This window comes from Leptonychotes weddellii, chromosome 7 (assembly GCF_054177405.1).
Source record: "Leptonychotes weddellii isolate Sample4059 chromosome 7, ASM5417740v2, whole genome shotgun sequence".
NCBI lineage: Eukaryota > Metazoa > Chordata > Mammalia > Carnivora > Phocidae > Leptonychotes > Leptonychotes weddellii.
Window position 1 is genome coordinate 25057753 of NC_138375.1, and position 26807 is coordinate 25084559.

At 44.8% G+C, this 26807-nt stretch overlaps 1 protein-coding gene across 2 annotated transcripts in view; it reads right to left on the reverse strand.

Annotated features, from left to right (window-relative positions):
* The window catches only part of PRLR (prolactin receptor), a 156415-nt gene that overhangs the window by 20189 nt on the left and 109419 nt on the right, over positions 1-26807 (reverse strand). The window contains exons 2-3 of one of the 2 annotated variants that reach the window (XM_006735525.3): positions 20941-21002; positions 2246-2358 (exon numbers count right to left, since the gene is read on the reverse strand). In XM_006735525.3, the coding sequence (XP_006735588.2) occupies positions 2246-2315 (70 nt within the window). In that variant the 5' untranslated portion in view covers positions 2316-2358; positions 20941-21002. Of the gene's footprint in view, positions 1-2245; positions 2916-20940; positions 21003-26807 lie in introns of those variants that run through there. The other variant, XM_081825989.1, reaches the window with a different exon arrangement.

Here is a 26807-nt window from a genome sequence, read left to right on the forward strand (position 1 = left end):
ACTCCATCTGGGACCTTCTGTTTTTTTTTTCTCTGCATCACTGACGCTCCTTTGGCTGCTCCCCTCCCCTCCCCTATCTTCTCCTTTCCTTCCTGTTTCCCTTCACTTTTCCTTGATTCCATTTGGCTTGGACCTCTGACCCAGCCTCACCGTCTATCTCCTCATTCTCCTGCCCCCATTTCCGATTCTTGTTTTTTAGTCCTTTTTGTCTTATATTTCCCTCTTTCTCCTTGGGTTCTTTTGTGGTGAGTTGGCAAAGGGCTTCCTTGTAGTTCTCTGGCTCTTTTTGGTGGGGGGAGGCATGGTAAGAGGTGGGGGAGTGGCTAGCTGTTCTGGTTACCAGCTACCATTATTATCCAAGAGCCATATCTCAACCCAGCTGGAAGCTAGAAGGTCTGAATAAGGTGATGGGGAAAGTACGATGTCAAAAGGATGGGGTTTTTCAGTTGCTGAATCCCCAAAGCTCTTGATGACCTGGCCCCCTCTCCTCTTCCTTGTCTGTCAGATCCAAAGAGGAAAAGGGTGGCCCTGGGCATTTGCCTTGTGCTGCTAGGCAGGACCCCCATTTTGCCCATCCACATAACTAACCCCAGGTGATCTTCCTTTTGGCCGAGTTGGATGACTGACTGTTTAGTTCAGAAAATCAGCAGCAGAGAGGAGAGCTTTTGAAAGGTGTCAGTCTCAGCAATTCAGGGGTGTTCTCTCTGTTTTCTCTTATACTTGTCTCCCCCCACCCCTTCCCACTGGTTCCTGGCCAGAACTTCTCTCTGAGCACCAGATCAGAAAGAGTAAGTTTGGAGGAGAACATGCATGGGAAGAGGGGACACCAGGCAAAACTGGCCAGAAAGTCATGGAATGATATGATGCAGTGCACAGGCTGGGGCTGAGGACAGCAGGCTGATCGTGTCAGTGTGGGCTAAGCTACCCTCTAGCTCCCAGCCACCCTGAAAACCATCAAAGAATTATAGGAAACCTTAAAACTCCATGCCAGCCAGCCTGGGGTTAGGTCTGCCAAAATTTGTAACATTGTTTATGCTCCAGGGAAAATTTCTTTAGGATAATGTCACAGGTTGAAGTGATTTGTTTGTTGTGTTTTGTTGTGGCTGGGGACGAGCATGTGGGACAGAAAGAAAATTTAAAAAAAAAGACCAAACCCAAACCCTATGGCTCAATAATGAGCATCCTCAGAAGCCAATTAAGGCAACTGTTGATTCTTTGAGTACTTAAAAGTTTCTCTATGGATTATGCTGATCTCTGCTCTCTTTTTTCTCTCTCTGGAAGCTTATCTTTTTCACATTTCACTGGTTATTCATGGTACCTCTAGGAAATTCAGGAGAGGAGAGCACAGTTGTGAAATTACAACTAGTCAAATGTTCCTTTCACTCACTTTAGCAGAGACAGTGAAAATCAATGGACTGTCTCACTATCTTTATAAAATGCACACAGAGGGACAACCACCTAGGTACCGTACACACTTATGTCCACATTAGAGCCCACCTCACAAACACACACATGCACAGCCCCCTCGCCCCGACATCTTTGCAGCTGCATACTCCGAAGTACACTTGGGAACATACATGGAAATATACACATACATGGAGGCACACACACTGGTATACACAGAGAAGCATTTGCAATCAGATACACATAGAGAAGTTAATACACACAGAAGTATATTCAAAAGTATCCACACTCAAAGATGCACAGAGCTGGGCGCACAGAAATGTACATACGCCAGCATGCACACTCTAGCTGTGAACTTCATTTCTCCCATTAGCCCAGATAATAGAGTTAGCTACATGTTTCCCACCATATAACAGCAATCCCTTTTATCTCTTTACTGTTTTTCAAAGATTTTCCACGTACACTATTCATCGCAGGTGGAGGGAACATCATAGTCCTCACTTTGAAAATGTGGAAACCCAGAGAGATTAGGTGATTGGCTCAAGGTCACATAGCTAGTAGCAGCTGACAGCAGCTGGACTGAGACTCTGGTCTTGTCGTTCATACGAGATGCTTCGCTATAGTCCCGGGGTGAGGATAGAAGGCAGAGCACAGGGACACGCTTTTGCATTCACTCTTTTGCATTAATTTCTGCATTGATTTTAATGCCAAAAATGTTGCAGATAATTTAGTAGCAGCCAATGACATTTTCATCTCTTGTAACTGCAGGATGAGATGGACTCTCCACCCTCTTGAGAAACACCCCAGGGAATTAAAGAGAGCAGGACAGTCCCTTACTTACCATTCAGGAGACTGGTGTTGAGAAAAAGTAGCAAAATGAAAACAGCTGTGGATGCCACACTTTCCTTCATTTTGGCTCCTTTCTCTTTCTACAGGAAATGTATCAGACGTTCACTGAAAGAGAAGGCACCGGGCAACTTTTGTAAAGTAACACTCTGGCCAGGCACACGCCCCACTTTATTCTGGGTGTTTGCAACTGATCCTTGCTCCTTGCTTAATGTGAATGACAAAACAGGAGGAAAGGAATGTAGGAAAATGTAACATGGTTGGATGGCTTGGCTCAGAAGCATCCATGCACACATGCTAGGAAAAATTCTACCACCAGAGGTCACCAGATGACAACGTTCACGGGCAGCCGCGGGGCCGCCGCTCTTGTGCGCAGAGCCCCCAAGAAAAAGTGTCCTCTTTCCACCCTGTGGTCACTTAACCATATATCACCCATTTTACGTGACACAGATTGCATGCCCTACGAGAGAACCATCCTGGGAGGGCTTTGATCGACCAGCCAAAAATAAAGCAGGCTGAAAAGTCAGCCGCTCAGTAAGTCGCCTCAGTACAAAATCAACCTGGCCTCATGGATGCCGAATTACGTGGGGGGCTTTCTCTGAAAGTGTAGGCTGAGCAAGAAGTTTGCTGGGCTATGGGCATAACTGTGAACCACACAGTGAACTCTACTGAACCTCCCTGTGCTTTCTTTCTCCTCTCTCAAGCAATGACAAACCCCAGTAATAATTCATGTCTCTTGGTTTGGGAGTATTAAATAAATTTTGAACCTGCACGTGTTGAGAGTTTTGAGCAATCTATTATTAATACTATTATTTTTACCCTTGGAACAAATTTCAAAGCCTCTAAATGTCCTTCTGAGAAGAAAACATTTTTTAACGACATTTGCAAAAGGCTCATTAGTCTTGTTGGGACTCCAAAAAAACTCTCAGAAAACAACAGACTTGATGAACTAACTGTAAATTCTTGGAAACACATGGCATATATTTTCTTTTAAATCTTACGATTTATACAGATCAAGGGAAGAACATCCAGAGGCCCCTTTGAGACGTTTGGAATGACTGGGTGTTGTTTGATGAGCCCTGAAGAGACCAGCTTTCGCCCGTCCCTCCTGGCCACAGCTGGTTTCCCACGTGCCCGCTGGACACCGCCTCATGGACAACTTCTAGAAGCCTTTCTCTACCTGCCATCACTCCCTCTGAGACATACTTGGAAATAGAAATCTTAGTGGCAACAGAGATTTGGGGCATCTAGGCACCATCAAGCACTCTCTTCTACTGGGTCTCCTGGTTTAGTAACGGCTCCTGTGAGGAAGCCAGTATGTTGTTCTCTGGGGACCTTCTAGTTGCTTTTCCAGGAATCCTTCCAAATGCCTCCGCCTCCCCAGGTTGCACACTCTAAACTACCTACCCCATCCAACCCCTTGGGTCATTCAATTTAAATCAAGTTGCTAAAGGCTCATAATGGGTATAATCAAATTTCAAATGTCTCTCTTGTCCTAAAAATGTAAAAAGTCTTATTTCTTGCAAACAAATTTTACATGTATTCATCCCTGGTTTTAAGCGTTAGGAACTGTAATAGGTGCTTCCTTTGGGGTCTGCCTGGTTGGGGTTGTCTGGCCACCGGGTCTCCTTACCTGCGATTCCACCCTGGTTAGATGGCCTGAGGCTAAAATAACAGGGAGAGAACCCCATAGGTCCCGTTGGATTTCCAAGAGTCTGGCTTGTCTTGCCAATATAGAATGCCAACTTTCAGTCTGGAAAACAAGCCATAATCTGCTCAGGGTGGGGAGAGCTGCAGAGGGCTGAGATTAAGGCTCAAGATTAAGAGCATTATATAAACTTTGACCAAAGTCAATGGTCAGTGACTGCCTGTAGCGTGACCGAGTGAATCCCTGAAGCCGTAAAGGTGAAAAAGCCCAACAAGAACCTAATAAGATATGGGATGAAACTCTGCATACAAGAGAACTGGTCCTGTGTTCCTGTGTTACCTAACACTAGACGGAGCCGGCTTAGTTTTCTGTCTTTGACAGAAGGGAGGGAAGAGGTTTTAGCGAGAACGGGGTAGCTGCTCTTTGACGCAGGCACAGAGAGCTGGGGATGCGGTGCTCAGGGGAACCCTGCGGGGGGGGGGGGGGAAGGGGAGCGGCTGCAGGGAAGACCTGTTTCTGTGGCCGGAGCGCCGACAGCATATTTACACATTTGCCAGGGAACCTTCACCGCGGGATCCTTGCTCATGTGACCATCCGTTATTATTATTTTTTATCACTGCAATGATCAAGTGGACGTTTTATTGCTTCTCAAACACTTGTCCATCTTATTCCCTACATCCTTTGGTGGGAAACGTCTGGCACTTTCCACAAGGGAACGACTTCTATAAATGACCATCCCACGAGAGCCCGGCGGCGCCGTCAGAACACCATGGCTGTGTGAGAGTTATTAGAAACAATGCAGGGGCTGATAGAAACCGCCCACCTCTGATTTCAGACAGCCTCCCGCCCCCCTCTTCCAGGAGCCCCAGAGGGGCCACCGAGGGGGCACGTGGTGGAGACGCTGCTGGGAGGCCGCCGGGTGGGCGCGCCGAGCCCTGGGAGCCAGAGGGTGGGCGGAGGCAGCGTTTGTCCAAATCCGAGCCGACCCTGCATTGGTCCCGCACGCACACGGCACTTCAGTAGGAAGATCTCCCGGCTCCTGACCCAAGCGGGGTAAGCTGCCCCACTGCCGCGCACGCACCTCTGCACCGGACTCACTTTTAATAACGCGGAGCGCCGAACGTGTCCGGGCGGCTGGAGGCGTCGCGCACGCCAACTCCCCTCCCGCGGCACCCCAGCGGCACCCCAGCGGCACCCCAGCGGCATCTCGGACTTGAGGGAGGCTGGGTCTCACACGGCCTGCCTGGCTGGAAGGCCAGAGCACGCGGGGGGGCTGCAATCCTCCCCGGCAAGGGCACGCTTCGGGCAGAAGGCGCAAAATAGACGCTGGCCTGATTTTCAGAGTAGTTTCTCATGAGATCATCAATCAGCTGAAAACATTTTTAAAAACACCCTACGTTGTAAATTGTGTTTTACATCGCTGCTCCACAGAAATTAGTGAGTTTCCTTTTAAAATATTTTATTGACTTATTTCAGAGAGAGACAGAATGGGAGGGAGAGGGAGAGAGAATCCTCATGCCGACTCTCCACTGAGCGCGGAGCCCGATGCGGGGCTCGATCCCACGACCCTGAGAGATCATGACCTGAGTGGAAACCAAGGGTCGGAGGCTTAACCGACTGAGCCACCCTGGCGCCCCAGAAATCAGTGGTTTTCAATCCAGGATTCGCATTAGGACAAAATAGGCGACTTCTTAAAAGTACCCATTCCTGTGCCTTCTCACTAGAGATTCTGCTTCATTGGTTGAGGGTTGGACCCACCTGAACGCAGGCATTTTTAAAAGGCCCTCCGGCACATTCCAGTGTGAAGCGAAGGTGGGGGAGCACTAACTGGCACAGCATCACCTGACACATGTCATGCCTCTGCTAAGAGGCTCCGTTTGACGGGAGAGGAAACTGAGGCTGGGAGAGGTAACGGGCTCTGTCCGCCATCACTCAGTGTAGAAGGCAGAGCAAAAGCGGGAATCCGGTCTTTAGACTCTGAGTCCTGCCTCAAATTACTAACAACATCAAACATCAGTTGACAAACGTCTTGTCTACATGGTGAGTTATAGTTTACAAAGCACTTTGCACTTTCTCATCATTATCACATGTTATTTTTACAATAATCCTGGGCAGTGGGCAGGGAAGCTACTATAATTACTCCTCCTACTGCTACTATGACTACTACATCATTGCTCCCATTTCAAAGATAAGAACCCCGAAGCTCAAAGGGGTAAGTGGTTTGGGCCAACAACCTTATCTTAAAAGCCTCCAGCGTGCTTAAAAATGTGTGGTGAGGGGCGCCTGGGTGGCTCAGTTGGTTAAGCGACTGCCTTCGGCTCAGGTCATGATCCTGGAGTCCCGGGATCGAGTCCCGCATCGGGCTCCCTGCTCAGCGGGGAGTCTGTTTCTCCCTCTGACCCTCCCCCCTCTCGTGCTCTCTCTTTCTCATTCTCTCTCTCAAATAAATAAATAAAATCTTTAAAAAAAAAATGTGTGGTGAGAAAATGGGCAAACCCTTACACAGGATACACTACATGCCTTCCCCTCATAACAAACCTGAGATGCAAGGACTATTACTAATATGCCCATTTTACAGATGAGGACACTCAGGCCCAGAGAGGCTCCATGAGTTGTCCAAGGTCACACAGCCAGTGAGCACTGTATGGAAGGGGACGAGCTCAGCAGTTGGGCTCTGAGATCTGTACTGTTAACCACCCTGCCATGGCCACCAGAAGCCCTTGGGGCTGTGGGTTCTGTGCCCTTTAAAGGGGCCCTCTACCTGATAAAGGGCTCCCTCAGCACACTCCCCCTACCCAGAGGTGGCTCTGGGGCTGGGTGCCATGGGGATGCAGGGATGGTCCGTCAATAGGAATGGGTGTTCCTGGATCACTGCTTCTAGAGTGTTCTAAGCACCACTGCCCATCCCAGATATAATGGGCCAAAAGTTTTAGAGGGCAGGACCTAGAAAGTGGCATTTAAAATTAAAAAAAATCATTGAAATATTACTGGCATATAACATTGTATAAGTTTAAGGTGTACATCATGTTGATTTGCTACATTTACATACTGCAATATGATTACCACCGTAGTGTTAGTTAACACCTCCATCACGCCCCGTTGATGGAACAATTAAGATCTAGTCTCTTAGCAACTTTGAAGTTTATAACACAGCAACGTCATCTATAGTCACCAGGCTCCGCATTAGATCTCTAGGACTTATTTATCTACCGGTTACAAGTTTGTCCCAGAAGGGGCATTTTCAGCAAGCACTTGGCTGGTTCTTAGGCAAAGAGGTGGGGAGGGAAGATAGTGGTGGTGAAGGTAGAGTTGGCTGCTTCTCCAACCCTCTGGGCCTAGACAGGGCATTTTCCTGAGACCTGAGGGAATTTTCTGTGAGGATGGCTCAGCGTGTCAGAAACTGTGACATCAAGGGGACTCTCTGCAGGTTGCACTGAGGCTGGCTCAGACCAGGAGGCAATTGTTGAAATTTTCAGAATGCTGGAAGCCGCGTGGCGTCATGTTGGTAGCCTGAGATCAGCCACAGTGGGAGTGTTTGTACCACGGGAATTGGCAAATGCTACAAATCAGGATTTCTTGTTTCTTCTTTTTTTCTCAGGGGCAGTTGTTAAACATTTCTGGCACACCCGCAACGTGGGTCCAGCTCTGGACTCGATGCTCTCCCACGTGAGAGGAGGACATGGGAGTCAAACTTCATCCCCTCTGACTGGGAGATGCCCCGTGAGCCCAGCCTCGTTCCCTTCTTCCATTTTCCTCTCAAGGAGACAGTTCCCTGTCTTCCTCTTCTGCTCCCCTCTCCTGTGCTGACTTCAGAAGGCCCTCCTCCCCTGCTCAGGCAGTGCCCATTGCTGGTTCTGCATGTTAATGTTCAAAGTATTAATTTGTTCCTTCTGGCTGACAACTGCATCCGAGATGGGGGGGCAGATTGTTTAATCAGTTTTCTAAATATGGTACACAAACCAAAATAAAAACGAAACAAACACAAAAACTTAACCATAGCCTAAAGAAATGAAAAAAACAAACAAATCCTCAGCCTAGCTTGACTCTCCTAAGTGTGCCTTCTCCCTAGCCTGGGGCTTCTGTGATAAAAGGTTTTAGCGTCTGTCTATTCACACAGCTTGGAGAGCGCACTGATCTGCCTGGCTACCTCTACCGGTAGGTTCCCAAGGCTGGGGCCCTTGGAGCCCTATCTGTAGGCGCTGGGACGAATGTCTGTCCAGTGAGAGAAGCCCAAGGAAGTCTTGCATGGGTCCCACCCGGTGCCCTGGTTCTGTGATTCTGCCGTCAACTGTGAAGGCCCTAGTTCTCCCATGACCAGGCCCAGCAGATCCTGGCTTTCTGCCCAATGCCCAGTCGTCACAGCTCAGCTGGCTGCCTGCCCCCTTCCCTCTAGTGCAATCCCTCTCCTCCTCCCTCTCCACTCTCTGGCTCTTCTTGCGGGGATGACCGGTTTGCAGGTTCTGGCTCCTCTTGATCTGACCCCTCTCATTCCTAGAGAAGTCAGAGAGCAGGAAATCAGATACTGTCTTTTCCTTTTGCATTCTTGATATCAGCCGGGTTTAATCTCTGCTGCACACCACTAAAGGCTTCACACCTTCTCATTTGCTCATTGCTCATTACTGAGCAATTCTATTAGCTCTGTCATCTCTGGCTCACTATCCTGTTGAGCAAAACATGCTCAGCCTTGTCTTAGACGCACGCATGTGTAGACATACTAATAACAGCCCACGTCAAGCCCTCTCCTTCCATCCCACCCCCCAGAACAATGTGAACAGCCACCACCACATGATCCCTGCATATTCCCAATCAGAAAAAATCCATTGGCCATTTAAAGAGGAGTTAACGGTTGTGTCCCCTTCTGTCCTGCAGGAAATCCTTTGGTGGAATGGGAGTGGCTGCAGCCAAGGGAGAGAGAAGGAGCAGGGCTCGGCCAGCACCTAAGCTTGAGAGACACCAGGGCAGAGGGTGGCTGGGTTGGGCATAAGTAATAAGTAATTGGGTCTTTTGGTTTGGTTTGGTTTTTAATTTTTATTTATTTATTTATTTTTTAAAGGCTTACAGGGATAGCTAGATCTGCTTGAACATTCATTCATTCTTTCATCAAATACCGATCCCCTTGACCTCTTTTGGGCCATTGCTCAAATGTCACCTTATGGGCAAGGCCTTCATTGACCACCGTCTTTAAATTGCAACCCATCTCCAGCACTGCTCCATATTCTTCATCTCCCGGTCCTACTTTATTGTTTTCCACAGGACTTACCATCATTGACCTATGATATTTTTTCCTTAGCTATGTGTTGATTGTGAGCCTGCCTCCACTAAAGCATAAACTCCATGAGAGAAGAGATTCATGCAGGGCAGTGCCTAGGACAGTGGCCTATATCCCAACAATCTGAGAATGTCCAGTTTTGTGTATATTCTGAAAAACATACAAGTATTACGGAAACATTATTATTACACAGTAATACTTGTCTTACTGAAATAAGGTCTGTTCCTTTCAGACATTATTATTATGTCTCCTCTAGAAGCATAGCTTACCAGCAACCAGCTTGTCTGTGGTGCTGGACCACTCCCATTTCTCTTCCCTTTTTGGTGTCTAAGAATAGGGCTTTTGGAGCCAGATTACCTGGGTTGGAAACCCGTTTCTGCCACTTACTAGATGTGTGATCATAGGCCACTTAACTTAACTTCTCTGTGCCTTAGCTTCCTCATCTGTAAAATGGGAACAATACGAGGTCCAACTTCATAGGGCCGTGATGAAGATCAGATGAGTTACTCCTGGCAACGAATTTGAAACAGTGCCCAGCCTATAATGAGGACTAAATAAATGTTTGCTAAATCCCTCCATTTCCCCATTGCTGATTGCTTCTCCTTCCCAAACTGTCTCTAACCCAAGAACTTTCCACCACAGAAGGAGGGAGGTCAAGTGACTACTTCTCCATGAGAAGTGTTGTATTTAGAACTTCAATAGAGGTGGTGGGGGTGAGAAGACTGGATTATACTCCTCAAATATTTGTTCTCTCCCAGTCACAGGATTACATATCGTCATCCATTGTCACTGAACATAATCCTACACACTGTGGTAGGAATACACATCCCATTTCAACGATTGGGACTTGGCCATGTGAAAAGCTTTGGCCAGTGGAATGTGAATGGTTGTGGTTGTTTTTGCTGTGTCCAAACAGAAGCCCGAAATACAATGGCATGGTTTGGCTGAGGCCTTCTTGTTCTTGTTCTCCACATGCCCTCCGGATGTCCCAGATGGTGGCTGCTCCCTTAGTCTGGGTTCTTGAACAAGAAGACAGGTGGAACCTGGATGAGCCCAGCAGGGTCCAGCCAATCCTAGCAGAGCCACTGCCAACCTGCAGCTGATCTGCCATCCTTACATAGAGTGAGCAAAAAGTAAGTGTTGCTGAAAGCCACGGAGACAGCACTGTTTGTTATCACTGTGAAACTAATACAGGGCAGGAGAGTAGGAGGAGAACATGTTTTGCCAGGCTGTTTGAACAAGATTACTTTCTCACAGAGAGATCTTTGTGGACGTTATATATGTGTGTATGTGTGAATGTGCTGTTCACCCATACACAAAACAACTTTACTTTGCCATAAAAAAAAAATCACTGTTATATTGGTAACAATCCTGTCTATTACGTATAGTTTAATTTGTAGAAGCCTGGGCTTGGGAAGTAAGAAGAGAAGTTACAATTAAAATAAAAAATAAATTATCAGGGTGCCTGGGTGGCTCAGTCGTTAAGCGTCTGCCATTGGCTCAGGTCATGATCCCAGGGTCCTGGGATTAAGCCCCGCATCCGGCTCCCTGCTCGGCAGGAAGCCTGCTTCTCCCTCTCCAACTTCCCTTGCTTGTGTTCCTGCTCTCGCTACCTCTCTCTCTGTCAAATAAATAAACAAAATCTTAAAAAAAAATAAATTATTGGTCTCATGGCATTGCTTCCTTGGCTCCCTGCTTATTTGTCTCAGGAGGAAATGCAGAGCAGGAGTTCTAGAATTTTGGATGTGAAGGAACCAAAAGACTTGAAATAATTCTGATCCAATCTCTCACTTTTATATATGGGGTGACTAAGGTCTGGAAAGATGAAGTGCACTGGCCAAGTGCCTACTGGGAGAATCTTTAAAACATTGAGAGTGGGCTGTGCGCACATTGGAGAAAGTTAACATGTCTAAGAAGAAATTCTCAAGAATGTGTCAAAAGAATTTTTCCTCCTTATTTCCTGCTTTTTCCCATCATCTTAGAAGCCTGGGAGACCATTCACAGGAGTGGTAAAAACTTCTGTTGCCCATCAGAAATTTGGTTCTCCTTTTCTTTCTGGGTGCAGAGTTAAAGATCACTGGATTGACTCTCTTGTAATTAGATGGGATCAGGTGATTGAGCTGTGGTGTCTGAAAGTGAGCAAAAATGATATACTTCTAATCTGGTCCTGGTATTTAAAACTTTTCATACATTCTCATTCTCTTGTTCATTCATTCTCTCTCTCTCATCCATTACTGGCCAGAGGAAGATGAACTTAAGGACTTGAAGGTCCTAAGAGCCAAGCATAGCCAATAGATGGAAGGATCTTGCATCCCCTGCTGATACCCAATGAACTGTGACTTGCGTGACAAGTAAACCCTTGGTTATCAAACTTCCAAGATATAGAGAGGCTGGGTATTATAATGGCTAGCATTACTTAGTCTGGCTAATCCAGGGAGAGTCAGTGCAGCTTAGTTAGGTGGTAACTACTATATTTAACCAAGCAGAAGACCTGCAAATAAATGGGAAATCTCTGACACGTGGCCAACTGCCCCTGTTCCATCTTGAATACCATCATCAAACTCTCAGAGTAACCTGTCTTGCTTCCTCTACATTTTCCGCACCCCCCCCCCCACCTCACTGTCACATTTATGTATGTTCACGGTGTTCAACAGCACTTGTTGGACGACTGATTGACTGAATAGTTTATAAGGCCATATGTAATACATTATTCTGATTCACAGATCCACTGAAAGAGCACTTGACCTTGAGCTCTGAAAGCCATTCTTCCCATTAATCAATAGGCCCTTCCTATTACTGAGGGATATGAGCCCTTACTGATTCTTCCAATAAAGCTGTTCATGTATATTAATTTGAACTCAAGGACAGATGGGTAACAAAGCTAACTAAGATGTGGTTGCTGAATAAGTGAGCTTTGAATATTGATGCGTTTCTGTATCCCAAAGTAAGACAATGCACTTAGAAAAATATGCTAAAATATGCTTAACATCTTAAAAAGCAAATGCTATTGTCAATTATAAAAGGATTTCTTCTTGTATTTCTTAGTAAGTCTACCAGACCATTAGCACAACAACAAACAGTAGGTCGAACTCTCAGTTGGTTGCGAGGCTTCCTGTACCAATGTATTTGCTCACAGAAGTGAGTGGGCTTATGCAAATACCTGCATACTTGGCCACCATGACCTTGGCCTGGCAGAATCCGGTAAGTCATTGCTGACTCATAGCTTTATAATAATAACATCACCTCTTTGCATAACATATAATTGATGGTGTGTTTTCCAGACAACCCTAAGACCACCAAAGGAAAAAAGATTAGGAAGTCAATATTCAAAAGGTTAGTCAATTTTTCCCTATTTTTGTAAACGCTCTTCTTGGAAGATTATCCATAATGATTTTCATCCTTAGCCTGGCAGATATCCTATTGTTGCATTCCCATGCTTCTCAACTCAGCTTTAGAGACAGAAGTTAATTTTAATATCACCACAAGAACAGTATGATTTGAAAGGGAAACTTGCTGCTTTGCTGATACTCAAAGTTCTGTTAATTGCCAATTTATTTACAAGTCAAAATATAAATGGCCTGGGATGCTTTCCATGGGTTTGCCTAAGCAGAGGGGCTGATACACACCTGGATTTCTGGCATGCATTTCTGAATGTCCTTGATTGCCTAAAAGGCCCCGTTATAATCCCAGCCTCTTCTTGAAAGCTCTGTGCATGTACCAGACACACGGAGCCCAAGTGGGCACGCTGAACCAGGATGAGAGGAACAGCAGATAACATTCACTTTAATATCCTATGCAGTTCAGAAGAGGGCTTTCCTGCTTCACAGAAGTCTTCTGAGCACACAGGAGTGCTCAGATGCCTACAGAATGAAAGATGAGTTAAGCAGGTGTGGCAGTCTCCAGCAGGCAGCCCCCGTTCTCACTCTCCACCCATCCGGACAACACACGCAGCCCTACGTCGCTTTATGTATTCACAAGAGCAAGGATCTGGGGGGTAGACAGGAAGCATACTTCACAACAGTCACTTGGCAAAATTCCTTATTAGGCATCTCTGTATTCCCCTCCAAAGCTCCTGTCCCCATCAATGCCATATCTCACCCTTTTCATCTTCCTTCCAGACCTCTCTAAAATCCCCTCTATGGTCCCAAGCAATTCTCCTCTCAGTTTCTGCTCTCCTGCCTGACTAAAAAATACCAGGCTGATTTCTAGAGAAATTATACCTATCCAGTGTTCCTCCAAGTATACCCTCACTGGGGTCTTAGCCTTCCCAGCATGTGGCTTATTAAAGTCTTCACCCCCAGAAACAGCTCCCTTTCTGTGCAGGAATATAGCTGCTAGTTCAATGGGATTTCTCCGTATTGTTTCAGAAGCAGTAAGGATTGGCACATGGCCACCCAACCAAAACTCACCTGCATCCTTATCCTCAGTTTCAGCTTTCCTTCCTCCAGGCTGGGACTTCCTTGGATCTCCCCAAAATGGGGGATGCCCTCCCTACAGAGGTTCCAGGACCTGATAATGAATCCCGATTTACCCTTCTTTCTCCCTGTATCTACTGAGGCTAGAAGCTCATTGATGTCAAGAACTGTGTTTATTTTTTTTCCTTCCATATTCCTCATACTTAATGCAAAGCTCAATGCATAGAAGGTGCTCAGTAAATGGTTTCGAATAAATGGAATTTATTGGGTGTCAGCTGTATTTAGAGGGAAGTTGAGAATGATTTTATTTTTTAAAGTGCTGCTACTTATTGGAATATGTGGTCGAGAGAGGTAATGCCTTTTCCGTTTTGGGTGGTTTAAAAATTGATAATAATGGCAATATGCGTTTTCATGGGACTTTCAATTTTCAAAGTATTTTCATGTAAAATATTTTATTTTATTCTTTTCCCACCCCTGTAAGATTTCAGGATGGTATCACTGAGTTTGCAAACACTTCTGGCTGCTCAAGGGTAGACATGGGACTGGCACTTTATCTTCTGAGTATAAATTGGTACAATCTTTTTGGTAACATATATTAAAAGCCTCGTGAATGTAGATACACTTTGAAATGAAAAATACACTTCTAGAAATTTGTTCCAAATGAACAGAGATGTGCAAAAACAATTCCACACAAAAAAGAAAAAATCCCTCCAACACTATTTGTAAAAAGAGAACATTGGAAGAAATCTAAATATCAAATGATAAGGGATTATTTAACTAGATCATGGTATGGTCATACAATAAAGTATTATCTAATCTTTAAAAAAATACAATAAAAAACTTAATAATATAGAAACCTGTGAAAAGGAAAAAGAAGACTGGGTATGAAAAGTAAATGTCTTTGACCTCAATTCTAATATCTGTATCTCTCTCTATTTTATGTGCACAGAAGAAAGACTAGCAAATACACACACCAGTATATTAGCAGTAGTTATCTCTAGGAGGATGATTTTAAAATAAAGAAAATGATTACTTTTGAAATAAAATAAAATATTACTAAAATACTTAAATAAAAAGTTATCACTTTTGTCATTGAGGGGGAAAAAGTCACAATAAAATTTTTAACACCACAAGAAGAGTCTCCTAATAAAAACCTGTCCTTTCATGGTGTAAATACATGGAAAAGGTCCCCATTTGGAGAATACAGAAACTACTTATTTATGTTGTGGCAAAATTTTCAGCAGATGTTGACAGCCAACTTCCCTGTGTTAATCAGTGTGTGAGTCTGAGCTTGCGCCCCATCTCTGCCCAGGCCGTAAAGAGTGACTGCAATAGTTCTTGATGTCCCATAGCCTGCTCCCTTTTTTTTTTTTTTAAAGATTTTATTTATTTATTTGACAGAGAGAGAGAGAGACAGCGAGAGAGGGAACACAAGCAGGGGGAGTGGGAAAGGGAGAAGCAGGCTTCCCGCGGAGCAGGGAGCCTGATGTGGGGCTCGATCCCAGGACCCTGGGATCATGACCTGAGCCGAAGGCAGGCGCTTAATGACTGAGCCACCCAGGTGCCCCTGCTTCCTTGTTTTTAAGAATTCCCTCCACTTCTCTGAATTCCATTACTGTGTCCACCTGAGAGTTCTTTAAAATACCCAGGGGTAACTAGCCATTATTTGCCATTAAGCTTCTGACAAGTGGGTGAAAAGCAATTTCATGGAAAAACTCTTTTTTTCAGAGCCTCAGAGAAGGGTGGGGGTCATCTTATTCAAGAGGAGTTTAAGGAGTTCGTTAGGGTTCTCTCTCCGAAGTTGGCCACTTGTTTTACCCTGGCCCCTCAGCTTCTATTCATCCTTGGTACGCAGAGCAGGAAGATCTGGAAGTTCAAAGAGTGGTGAGGAGGTGGGACAGCCTGTGTGCTCCAGGGTTAAAGGCCCACCTCCTTGCCTGTTGCCCAGCCTTGAAACCACTACCAGTCCCCAAATCGCCCTCTTTTCCCTCACTTTGTTCCATCTTGTACAAGCACATCCTGTCTCTACTGGATTTAATCACCCTTTCTCAGTCGTGTACAATATGTTCTTTCAAACTTGCTTCTTCCTTCAAAATATGTGAACTACTTATGCAGCAAGATAATTACTTGTCTCTTACTGGCTTATAGTCCCTCTTTTCTCTTTTCCCTTTACTCAGCTTCCCTTGGAAGAAGCCCTTTCTTAACAAAAAGCCACTTGTCCAATCGAAGACGTAATGGCCAAGGTCCTTGAGTTAGGCTGGGTCTGGGGATAAATACTCCCAGGGCAGTTTCAGTAAGTGAGAATGGGGAGGAAAAAGGAAAACCATGATTCAGCCCTTTTTAATGCATTTGCAGAAAAAGGCAGGGTCTACCTAGTTTAGTGGCTGGAACATTCATCCATCCACACATCCATCTACCCATCCACTCATCAATCCATCTTTCAACAAATATCCACTGAGCATCTATAACGCACCAGGCATGGGCAGGGCCCTGAGAATACAGTGTTGTGCTAAAACAACCCCCTCAGTACTAACAGTCTGGTAGTGAAGACATAAGCTAGTGAAACACTTACATGTAAATGACCCATATATTACAAGGGAGTTCTGCAGGTGCCATGCGAGCCAATGGTGGGCAGATTTGACCTGGTGGAGGAGCTGGGCGGCTTCCCTGGGGAGGGAACCCACAGCCCTGGGTATAACAGCATGGCAGACACTGCTGGTTGCCTTTTCCCCTTTGCTTTTGTTCACAGAGCTCAGTTTTGTCAGCTGTTATAAATAGTCATAAATATTTGGCCCAAACTATTGAAAGTCCAATACATGAACTAATCTGATCCAGTTTTCTGGATCTTTTTCTAGCAAGCAAAAGCCACTGGCATGTTTCCCACTGCAGACTTAGAGATTTGGGACCCAGGAAAACAGTACTTGCCTGTGTCTTGTGCATAGGAAAACAGATTCAGGAAGTCTGGTGCCGAGGCTGCCATGAATACCATTCCCTTTTTGCCATTTTCTGGATATCGGCATTTGTCTAGAAGGGGTCTTTTAAGAAAAGTCATATCAGTGTGCTCTTTCTAGCCACAAGTCCACCTTGCCCTCTTGCTTGGCAGCTTGCATGGGTCACTGGTAATTAAGAGTCCATGAGGCTGCGAGGGGCTCTGTCATTGGCTTGGGGTTGAATACAAGCTGGAGTCATGATCCGAGGCAAGTTCACACCCTTTGGGGCTGACATATGTGGGGATTTGGACAGGTACAAAATAACCTTCATCACTAGAGAGAGATGACACGAGCCACAGAGGGTGTGGGACGAGAGTGTTCCAGAGCTGGTTCTGCCAGTTACCAATTGATCAACTGTGGCACATCTCTTTCTCTGAGTGTGAATTTCTTCTACGAGAAAGTGACAAGAGAGTATGTCTGCCCTGCTCTTCTCAGCCAATTATTGGGAGGCTGAGCTGGATTAATATGTGAAATGCTCCACACGATGGCAAGCACTGTGCAGGCACAAATCACTGTTATGACTAAGGGATGACAACAGCTGCTTGGATCCACCATGTCCCCCAGACTCTCTGGAGGTGTAATTCCAGATGGAGAAGTTATTCCTTTTCCCTTGCATGTCTTTTGATTTGCGAGTCCCAGCTCTAAGTGGACTCTTGGATAGTGATGGGATGCCTTATGCTACTGGGAGCCCAGTGACTTCTGTGTGTGAGTGATGTGCTGAGCCCTCTCAGCTCAGGATCTGGGATAGGGTCTCTTGCTTCAAAAGGAGCCCACAGAATTGAGGGGCCATACAATGGAGGAAATGGGGCCCAAAGCTGACCCCAGTCACTCCTTTATTCGCAGGTGTCAACATAGACAGCTCTGTGACAGAGTGGATGCATCTTTGGTCAGGGTTGGGCCCTTGGCAAAGCATACAAAGTTTGCCTTTCATCCCCCTTCACCTTCCCTTTGGAATTTTGTTCCTTCTACTCTTCTCTATTCCTCCCTACCTAACTGGTGATTTTAGGCTTCCTCTCCAAAACTCCCCATCACTAGTAACAGCCTCAGGTACTGCCTAATGAAACTTTCTATGATGATGAAAATGTTCCCTATCGGCTCTGTCCAATATGGTAGCCACTAGCCACATGTGAACATTTGAAATGTGGTCAGTGTGACGGAAGAGCTGAATTTCAAAAGGTAAAAGTTATTTATTTTCAGTAAACTTACATGTAAATTGCCATGTAGGGCTAATGGTTAGTGTGTTGGACAGTGCGGGTCTGGAGCTCAAGACCTCCATCATTTCAATCTCTCTGCAGCAATCTAATGAACTTGTCCTGTGTCTGAATTCCAAGGCCTTCGTCTTAGAGAAGTACTAATAAGCTACTCTGATAAACAGATTCTTATTCATAAATTAAGGTCTTACCATTCTAGGTCAGTGCATAGGTTTTGAGCAATGCCATACATTAGTCAAAGCAGAGGCTCAAATGATAGGCGTTTGAAGGACTCTGGCAGGCAAACATGGAGGGTGAAAAGATTACAGGCATAGAGTTTCAGTCACACTTCAAAGCACACTCTGTGGAGGGCACATTCCACCCCCCCCCACTCCTCCCCACTCCCATCCCCAGTGTCCTGGGCTGTTTCTAAACTCCCTTGCAGTCTGGAAAAAGTTAAGGTCGGAGTCGGGCGGATGGGAGCTTGGGAAAAGGCTGGAGGTGGAGAGTTGGAATAGGCAGAGCCCAGAGGATGCCAAGCTCTTGCTAAGGAGCCTGGTGTGCCAGTCCGAGTGGTGTTCTGTTCCACCCTCAGGAGGAGGTGCCAGGGAGAGATTGTTAGGGAGGTCACTGGGACAAGAGCTGACAAATCAATCATATGAAGTATCAAGACTCCACTTTACCGATGGAGAAACCAAGTCATATGGCTTTCCTCTGTATGTATTACAGTAAAATGGGATCTGGACCCACTGAGACATTGGGACAAGTCAAAGAGACCAGACACCAGATTAAAGGCCACAAAATGGACAGTGGCACTTTTGGTGGAGTCTTGGCCAGGAACTGCGATTCTAGGCTTAATTATAATCCTCTCTTTTAGGGAGATTTCCCCCTCTTAATTCCTTTATGAACATTGCTTTCTGGTTGTTCTTTTCACCCTGAAACTGAGCTGCATTTTTGTTTCTCTTGGATGACCATGTAAGTGTTCTTGAATTCTTGCCTGTGTTTTCACAGATACTCATGGGTATCAGAGGCAGTTTTTCAAACCAAACACTAGGTTGAGTAAGGGGTGGAGGGTTGTGGGCGGTGGGTGCAGGGAAGGGAGATCGACGAGGGAGAAAAAGGCACACGTGCAGATGAGCAGGAAATGCGTATACCAATCCTAGCACTTTGGGATTTACTCTCGGGGCCTCGGCTCACCAAATGGTACCACATGGTAGATCTGCTCCCACAACCTCTCCTGCTCTACACTCTCCGAGGAATGGGGAAAGGGATTTCCAGTTAAACCACTGCCAAGAATGGGTGCCTATTTGTTTAAAAATATCAAATTTTATGAAGTAATTGGAGACCGAGTCCCACATCTTCAGTGCAATAATGTGGTCCATAAAATAAAGAATAGCCGCCAACCCCCCCTGGTGCTTTGCAACACAGTTCAGACTACACTATGCTTTTCTGGACCTCTCTGCCTTCACGAATGGAAGGACTACTCACAGTATTCAGTGCTACCCTGTTCTTCTTTGTTTCCATTCCGTTCAAACAAATCCTCCGAGGCATTTGGCATCAAGGGGCAGAAACGCAGAGAGGTTGGTTGTCTGGCTAGGTTGGCTCACCAGTGGCAATGTTACCAAATACTCCTGGGCAGGCTCTATTATGCCACAGGGTCCTTCTGGGCCAGAGCATTTTGGCCACTTCTGTCTGAATACTCTACATTTCAGTCCATTTGCATGAAAAACAGAAGTTCTTGTTGGACTGAGGTAACTTAGAGTGGTGGTGGTCCACGGGGCTGATTGTGCTCCCCCCTCCCCGACCCAGGGGACATTTGGCATTATTTTCTTATCACTACTTGGGGGACATTTTGTCCTTCCTGGAACCTTAGGCAACATCTGGGGACATTGCTGAGTATTACAAGTATGGTGGGGTGCTGACCTACTGGCATTGAGTGAGTAGAGATTAGGGATGATGCTAAGATCCCAGGGATGAAGAGCCTCCATGACAAGGAATGATCTGGCCCAGAATGTCAACAGTGCTCAAGCTGAGACTCTCTGGGCCACAGGGAAAGCTCAGGTTTGGTTCTTAACATTGAAGTGCCCTATGACCCTGAAAAGGCTATCACTTTTTCAATTTTGGAAGACTAGTAAATATCCTGGGTGGCCTCAGGAAATCCTAGGACAATTTTGGCCACAGTTCTCTTCTACCAATGACCCAGTCAGTTTCATATCTTCAAGAGTCCTTAACTTCTTCTGAAAGAGAGAGTGCGTTCTCAGGGTTACACAGTCACATTGGTCTCAGTGGGTCTAGATCCCATTTTACTGTAGTATATACAGAGGAAAGCCATATGACTTGGTTTCTCCATCGGTAAAGTGGAGTCTTGATACTTCATATGATTGATTTGTCAGCTGGGCCTGGCATCCTAGGGAGATGGAATGGGGGCATGGTATTTGAGTTGGGATGAAGGGGGGAAATGTGAGTTAAGTACTTCTACCCAATTCCAACGCCAAAACAGCAAATAGGGCAATGTCAAAATGGCAATAGGATACTGTAAGTAGGGGAGAGGCAACCAATAGTTTGTGAGATCCCAGCCAGCAGATTGTGCCTGGGACGCAGTGGGCCATGGGGCCATGAAATGATTTTGCTTGCCAGTGGTAGAAGAAGAAGATCCAGGGCCTATCACATATGAGTCTTGCCATGAGGTCTGTCACTGGGCTGGGAGGATGGAGACACGAAGCAGTGATGACATTAGGGTGCTGAGGGGGGCACAGAAAGCTATGGCAAAAATTTACATAGAGCTGCTTGGGAAAATAAGAATAAACAGTATTTCTTTTCTTGATTTGAAAGTGACACAATCATTGTTGAAAATCTCTCAACTATGGAAAAAACATAAGAAGAAAATAAAAATCTCTCATTATTGCACCACTAAGAGATGTCAGCTATTAATAGTTTTGGTATTTCCTTTTAGAAAAACAGAACGTTCGTCTGAGCAGGACAGGCTGGGGAGACTGAAAAGGTCTTTGAGAACAGCAGAATGAGACAATGTAGACACTGACCAGTTTGGAAGTATTTTTTCTCTGAGCCAAGATAAGTGAGTCCCAAGACAGGCGAGTCCCCGTCCTTGCCTGGTTGAAATGGACAGCAGGACAGACGGGCGGTGTGACAGAGGGACATGTGATCAAGTTCCCCTTACCTTCAAGGTTCATGTGGAAAGCGTCTGTAGTGTTCACCTCCATGAATAGAAGGGTTCTTTAGCTGAAAGAGAAAATGACTCATTTTAGCTGAAGGATGACAAAGAGGAGAGATCATTTCTGACTCACTTAACAGCACCAGCATGACTGCATTCGATAGCCCTCGTTTTTTGGAATTAGTTTCTTGGCAATTTTATTATGAAGTAATTTCAAACTTATAGAAAAGTTGCAAAAATCATAAAAAAAGAAAATCCCATAAACCCTTCACTCGGATACCCTAACAGGTAATACTTTACCATATTTATCACTTTCTTCTCCGTATACACAAATTGTTATTTTTCTGAATCACTTGAGAATAAGTTGCAGTCGTGATGCCTCTTAACCCCTAAATTTTTCAGTATGTTTTCCTAAGTACAAGGGCATTCTCTTACCTTAAGAGTGTGATGATTAAAATCAGAAAATTAACATCGACACAGTACTACTATCTATCTAATCCATAGATCTTACTCAAATGTTGTCAATCATCCTAATTGGGATTAGATTTGATGAAATTTGGTCCTTGAGACCTTGAGTGAAGTTTATTGACAAATCCTATCACAGTCGTGGCTGAATTCGGGCATTTGGCCACGCTCACTTGAAGCTCAGATTTGATGCTGTCTCATGGGTTCACATGAGCGTTGGCCGAAGAATGCTTTTCCAAGTGGGACTAACTTTTGGTGAGGATAAGGTTGTTCACTGCGCTGTTGGGTGTGGGCTTGTGTCACTTGGGCCGTGCCCACTGGAAATCACAGTTCCCACTTTGCTCCTTCCAGTATACCTGCTCCGGGTTTTGTATAGGACGTTCTCAATTCTGGGAACTGACTGGCCTCAGTCTGGGAAGCACAAGGTGACAATTGCCAGTAGTACGGCTCTGAATTAGAACAAAAATGATTTTTGGCCCCTCTATGCCTGCAGTTCCTTTTTAAAATTTGCTTTGATATATGGACAGCAATTCCTAATTCAGCGCCCAACTTAGTCTTGTGCATTCCATGCTACAATAATCTAGCTAGAGTAGCGGACCAAACAATGCCTTCAAATAAGTTCTGTATCTTCAAAATTCGGAATCCTTAGGACTATCCCTTGTGGAATCAAGTGTTGAATACTCTCCATGCTGACTCAACTGATGGAGGAGAGAGTGACAAGCGGGGCCACTGAGGACGTCTCTCACACACCCCACTATCTCAGCATTACCACTACTGGCAAAGTGAATGGAGAGCCCAGACGTCTTTGCAACAAAAGCCTAGGATGTGTTGAGATCCATTTGGACATGAAACAGCCAGCCGCAAGGCACTTGATGATGAGGCGTCTGGCAAATCCAGAGCCCGTAACACAAACGTCCGGGGCAGCTTTCTCAAAAGCCACCAATTTCTCTCCATACGGTACAGTGATGCTGAATTTTTTGTTTTTTAAGACTCCGAACATTCTAGAATGCATTTTAGATTCTGAGAATAATTTCAGGACTTAAAGCCCTCTCTTTGATAATGTCTTAGCTCTGTTCAGAAGAATCCAGACTCCTTTTACCCTCTTGCAGGAAACCCTGAGGGGTCAGCCGAGGCTAGGGAAGGGTGCAGAGGGTGTGGAGCACAGGGAAAGCCGTCCACTGGGGGTAGCAGTGATGACTCTGGGACAAGAGACCATAAAAGAAATCACGGCCCCAACACTCATTTCTGCAGTTCAACAAACATTAACTGAACGACAGGCTTTGGGCTCACTTCATTCATCCATCTGTTTATTCATTCAGCATTTATTAAGTGCCTGGCACATCATCTAGCCCTGTCATCCTCTGCCCCAATGCTGCACCTCCTGTCAGTCCTGCCCTGTGCCTTGTGGAGGTGACTCCGGTGGCTCTCGCCCTTCAGTTTCAGCTTGGGCTCCACCCACAGGAGGCAGAAGGTGGGGGTAGAGCACATTAGCGTAGGATTTCCCTCCCTCCCTGCCTTCCTCGTGGCTTGGTCTTGGCAGTGGTTGTCCCTCTACTACCACAGCTCCAGTGGGGCAGCCCTTCTTCCATGGCTCCAGCTATCACCAGGTCCCAGCAAAATCCCTCCCCGCCATCCCCTTCTGTGGAGAAAGGGTGGTGACAAATTCCCCTGTTAGTTCTCTCAACCTTGCCCACAGGTATGTCAATGGGCTCTTGATTATATTCTCTTAAAAATCCTAGCTTGAGCATATCATCTTCTTCCTGTCTGACCCTGACCAATGCAGCCTATTAATATGTGCTGAATTGTTTTCAGATTGCTCTGGACAGGCCGGAAAGATGTAAAGTTTTGGATATAGTTTCTAACACTAAGCTACGACAGTGCAGGGTGGGGAGGCAGAACTTAACAGAAGCTCCTGGGGAAAATAATCTCAGAGATGTAGTCCTTTATACACTCTAGGATTACATGTCAGTCAAAGATCAACCTAATCTCCGGCCACATCATTAGAAGTATGGTATCCAGGACAAGGGAGGTGATATTGTGCCTTCATTCTGCCTCCATTAGCTCCCATGTACAGTTCTAGGCACAGATATATTAATTGTAAGTGTTTCAAGACTTGCCATATACAGCAGAGGTCAAAAACTTTTTCTTCAAGGGCCAAATAATAAATATATTTGACTTTGTAGGCCATACGTTCTTTGTTGCAACTAGTCTGCTATTGTGCAAAAGCAGCCACAGACAATGGATAAATGAGTAGGCTTGGCTGTGTTCTAACAAACTTTATTTACAAAAATAAATGTGTAGCTGCATTTGGCTTGCAAGTCTTACTTAGCGGACTTCTGATATATAGGAGAAAAAAAAAAATCATTTTTTTTTTTTTTTCTTTTCTGGGTGTGTCCAGAAGGCAAAAGTTGGGTCAATGTATAGAAATCACAGAAAAGTAGATTTGTGCTAATTTTAAGGAAAACCTTTCTAATGGTGACTACCATTCCCAAGTAGAATGAGATGTTTCACGAGGCAGTGAGTGGGTTGCTCATTGTAAGGGTTTAAAAGAAAGGCTAAGTGTTGGAGAATAATTTTCTGCAAAGCACAAGTAGTAAGCCAGATGATGTGGGAGGCAACAGTGCCTCATATTCATATATACTCAGCATAGTACTGCCCACATAGTAGCTCCTCTAGATTTTATGTCCCTAGAGGAGAGAGACTCTGTCATTCCCATCCTCGCATCTTGAAATCCTAGTATAGTGTTTTAAACATGGCAGTTGTGACTGATACATGTTTTGTCAACTTGGCTCTGTAAGTAAAATCCTGCTGACAGATGAATGAAACTAATTTGTCTTTAGTACAGTCATCACTACGAGTCGTATTAAATTAGTTCAGTTATCTTTAATAAGCTTCAACATTTGAGGATTTTCACTGAAAAGAATGGATGTAACAGTCAACATTTATCGAGTTCTGAAAATATGCCAACTACTGTGCTAAGAACTTTAATAGGCATTCTCTTATTTAATTATCCCCCCAAACCTATGAGGGAGGTATCACCGCCATCCTATTTTACTGATGAAGAAACTGAAATTCAGAGAAGTCTCATAGCTGGGAAGTGGCATCACCAAAACAGGAATCTCTTTGATGCCTAAGGCTGTGGTCCAACCACAACTCCATCCTGCTTCTCATTCATTCATTCATTCATTCATCCACCCCTTCATGCATTCATTATTTAACAAACATTGATTGGTTGCCTGTTATTTGCCAAGTACTGTTTCTTAGGTTCTGAAGACAGAGCTGTGAATATAAACAGATCAAGTCCATGCTCTGAAGGAACTTACATTCTGGCTGGGATTATAGCAGGGGTAGATGTACTATTAAATGAGAAGATATGAAATGGTAATTCATCAGAAGACACAGAGATTAAAAAGATAATAAATAAGTCTTGTCCATACCAGAACTTCAGGAATAATCCCCTATTGGTGAATTTACCAAAGCTCTTTCTTGTTTACTGACATTACCCCAAGTTCAGTCTTTAGTGTTGATAAATTGTCAGACACACTCAGAGATTAAGAAGGAAGCTTCAAGCATTCTGGAAAATGATGTAGATCATATATGGCAATGTATACATGTATGTGTGATATGTGTATGAAGTCCCCAAAGGGAAAAACCCAATAAAGTATTCAAGAATCATACTTCATGGGCAGGTCGAATCTGAGCACCATTAAAATGGGAGACCAGAAGCAACAGATGGAAAGGGGTGGAAAAAGCTAGTCCAGTTAACACAAAAATAAAGAAGAGGGGTGCTTGGGGGGCTCAGTCATTGAGCATCTGCCTTCGGCTCAGGTCATGATCCCAGGGTCCTGGGATCGAGCCCCATATCGGGCTCCCTGCTCTGCAGGAAGCCTGCTTCTCCCTCTCCCACTCCCCCTGCTTGTGTTCTCTCTCTCTGTGTCTTTCTCTGTCAAATAAATAAATAAAATCTTAAAAAAAAACCCATTTAAAAAAATAAAGAAGAAAGATAATCCAGTTAAAAATGGGCAGAAGACATGAATAAATATTTTCCCAAAGAAGACATACAGATGGCCAACAGACCCATGAAAAGATGCTCCATATCACTCATCACTGGGGAAATGTAAATCAAAACTGCAATGAGATATCTATCACCTCCCACCTGTCAGAATGGTTAAAATAAACAACACAAGAAACAATGCAAACTGGTGCAGCCACTCTGGAGAACAGTATGGAGATTCCTTATAAAGTTAAAAATAGAACTACCCTACAATCCAGCAATTGCATTTCTAGGTATTTACCCAAAGAATACAGAAATACTAAATCGAAGGGATACATGCACCCCAATGTTTATAGCAGCATTATCTACAACAGCTAAATTATGGAAAGAGCCGAAATGTCCATCGACTGATGAATGGATAAAGAAGATGTGGTGTATATATATATAATGGAATATTACTAGCTATAAAAAAGAATGAAATCTTGCCATTTGCAATGCAACAATGTGGATGGAGCTAGAGTGTATTACGCTAAGCAAAGTAAGTCAGTCAGAGAAAAACAAATACCATATGATTTCACTCATGTGTGGCATTTAAGAAAAAACAAGTGAACATAGGGGGAAAAAGAGAGAGAGGCAAACCATAAAACAGACTCTTAACTATAGACAACAAGCAGATGGCTACCAGAGGGGAGGTGGGTGGGGGATGGGTGAAATGGGTGACGGGATTAAGGAAGGCACTTGTTGTGATGAGCAAGGGGTGTTATATGTAACTATTGAGTCGCTATATTGTACAACTGAAATTAATATTACACTGTATATTAACTAACTAATTTCACTAAAAAGTTGGAAGAAAAAATAAAGAAGAAAAATAACTTTTCTTCTCTTCCCTGAAACACAGAAATATGAAGAGCCTAAGTCTACCCTCTAGCCCCAAGCATCAAAAAATCAGTATTTCTAACAAATGCTACAAACCAGAGAGTGTCTGACCTACATATAAGGCAGAGGCAGACACACCAATTTGGGTCAAGGGAGAGGGCCTTGTTTAGGGGGAATAGAGCTGCCAGGATGCCTGGGAATTCAGGGAACCAAGGGAAATTCCAAAACTTTGATTAGGATTGAGATTGAAGGAGAGGAAGCAAGAGTGCGAAGGGTAAAGCCAAACAACTTGTCAGGTCCAAGAGGCAAATCCTGACTGGGAATGGCGGACAGAGCCCAAAGATCAGGGGCTAAGTAAACATGAGCCCAGAGAAGGAAGTTAGAGTCCGGCACTTTGTGTCTTTTTGGGTGCCAACAACCAGGGGCAGGCATGGATGGCCTAGTTAAAGGCACAGGATAGGAATCAACAAGTAGTAGTAATACTTTTGCAGTTCCAGAATTCCTTTGGTTAGTAGACTGCAAAGCGATTTTCAGATTA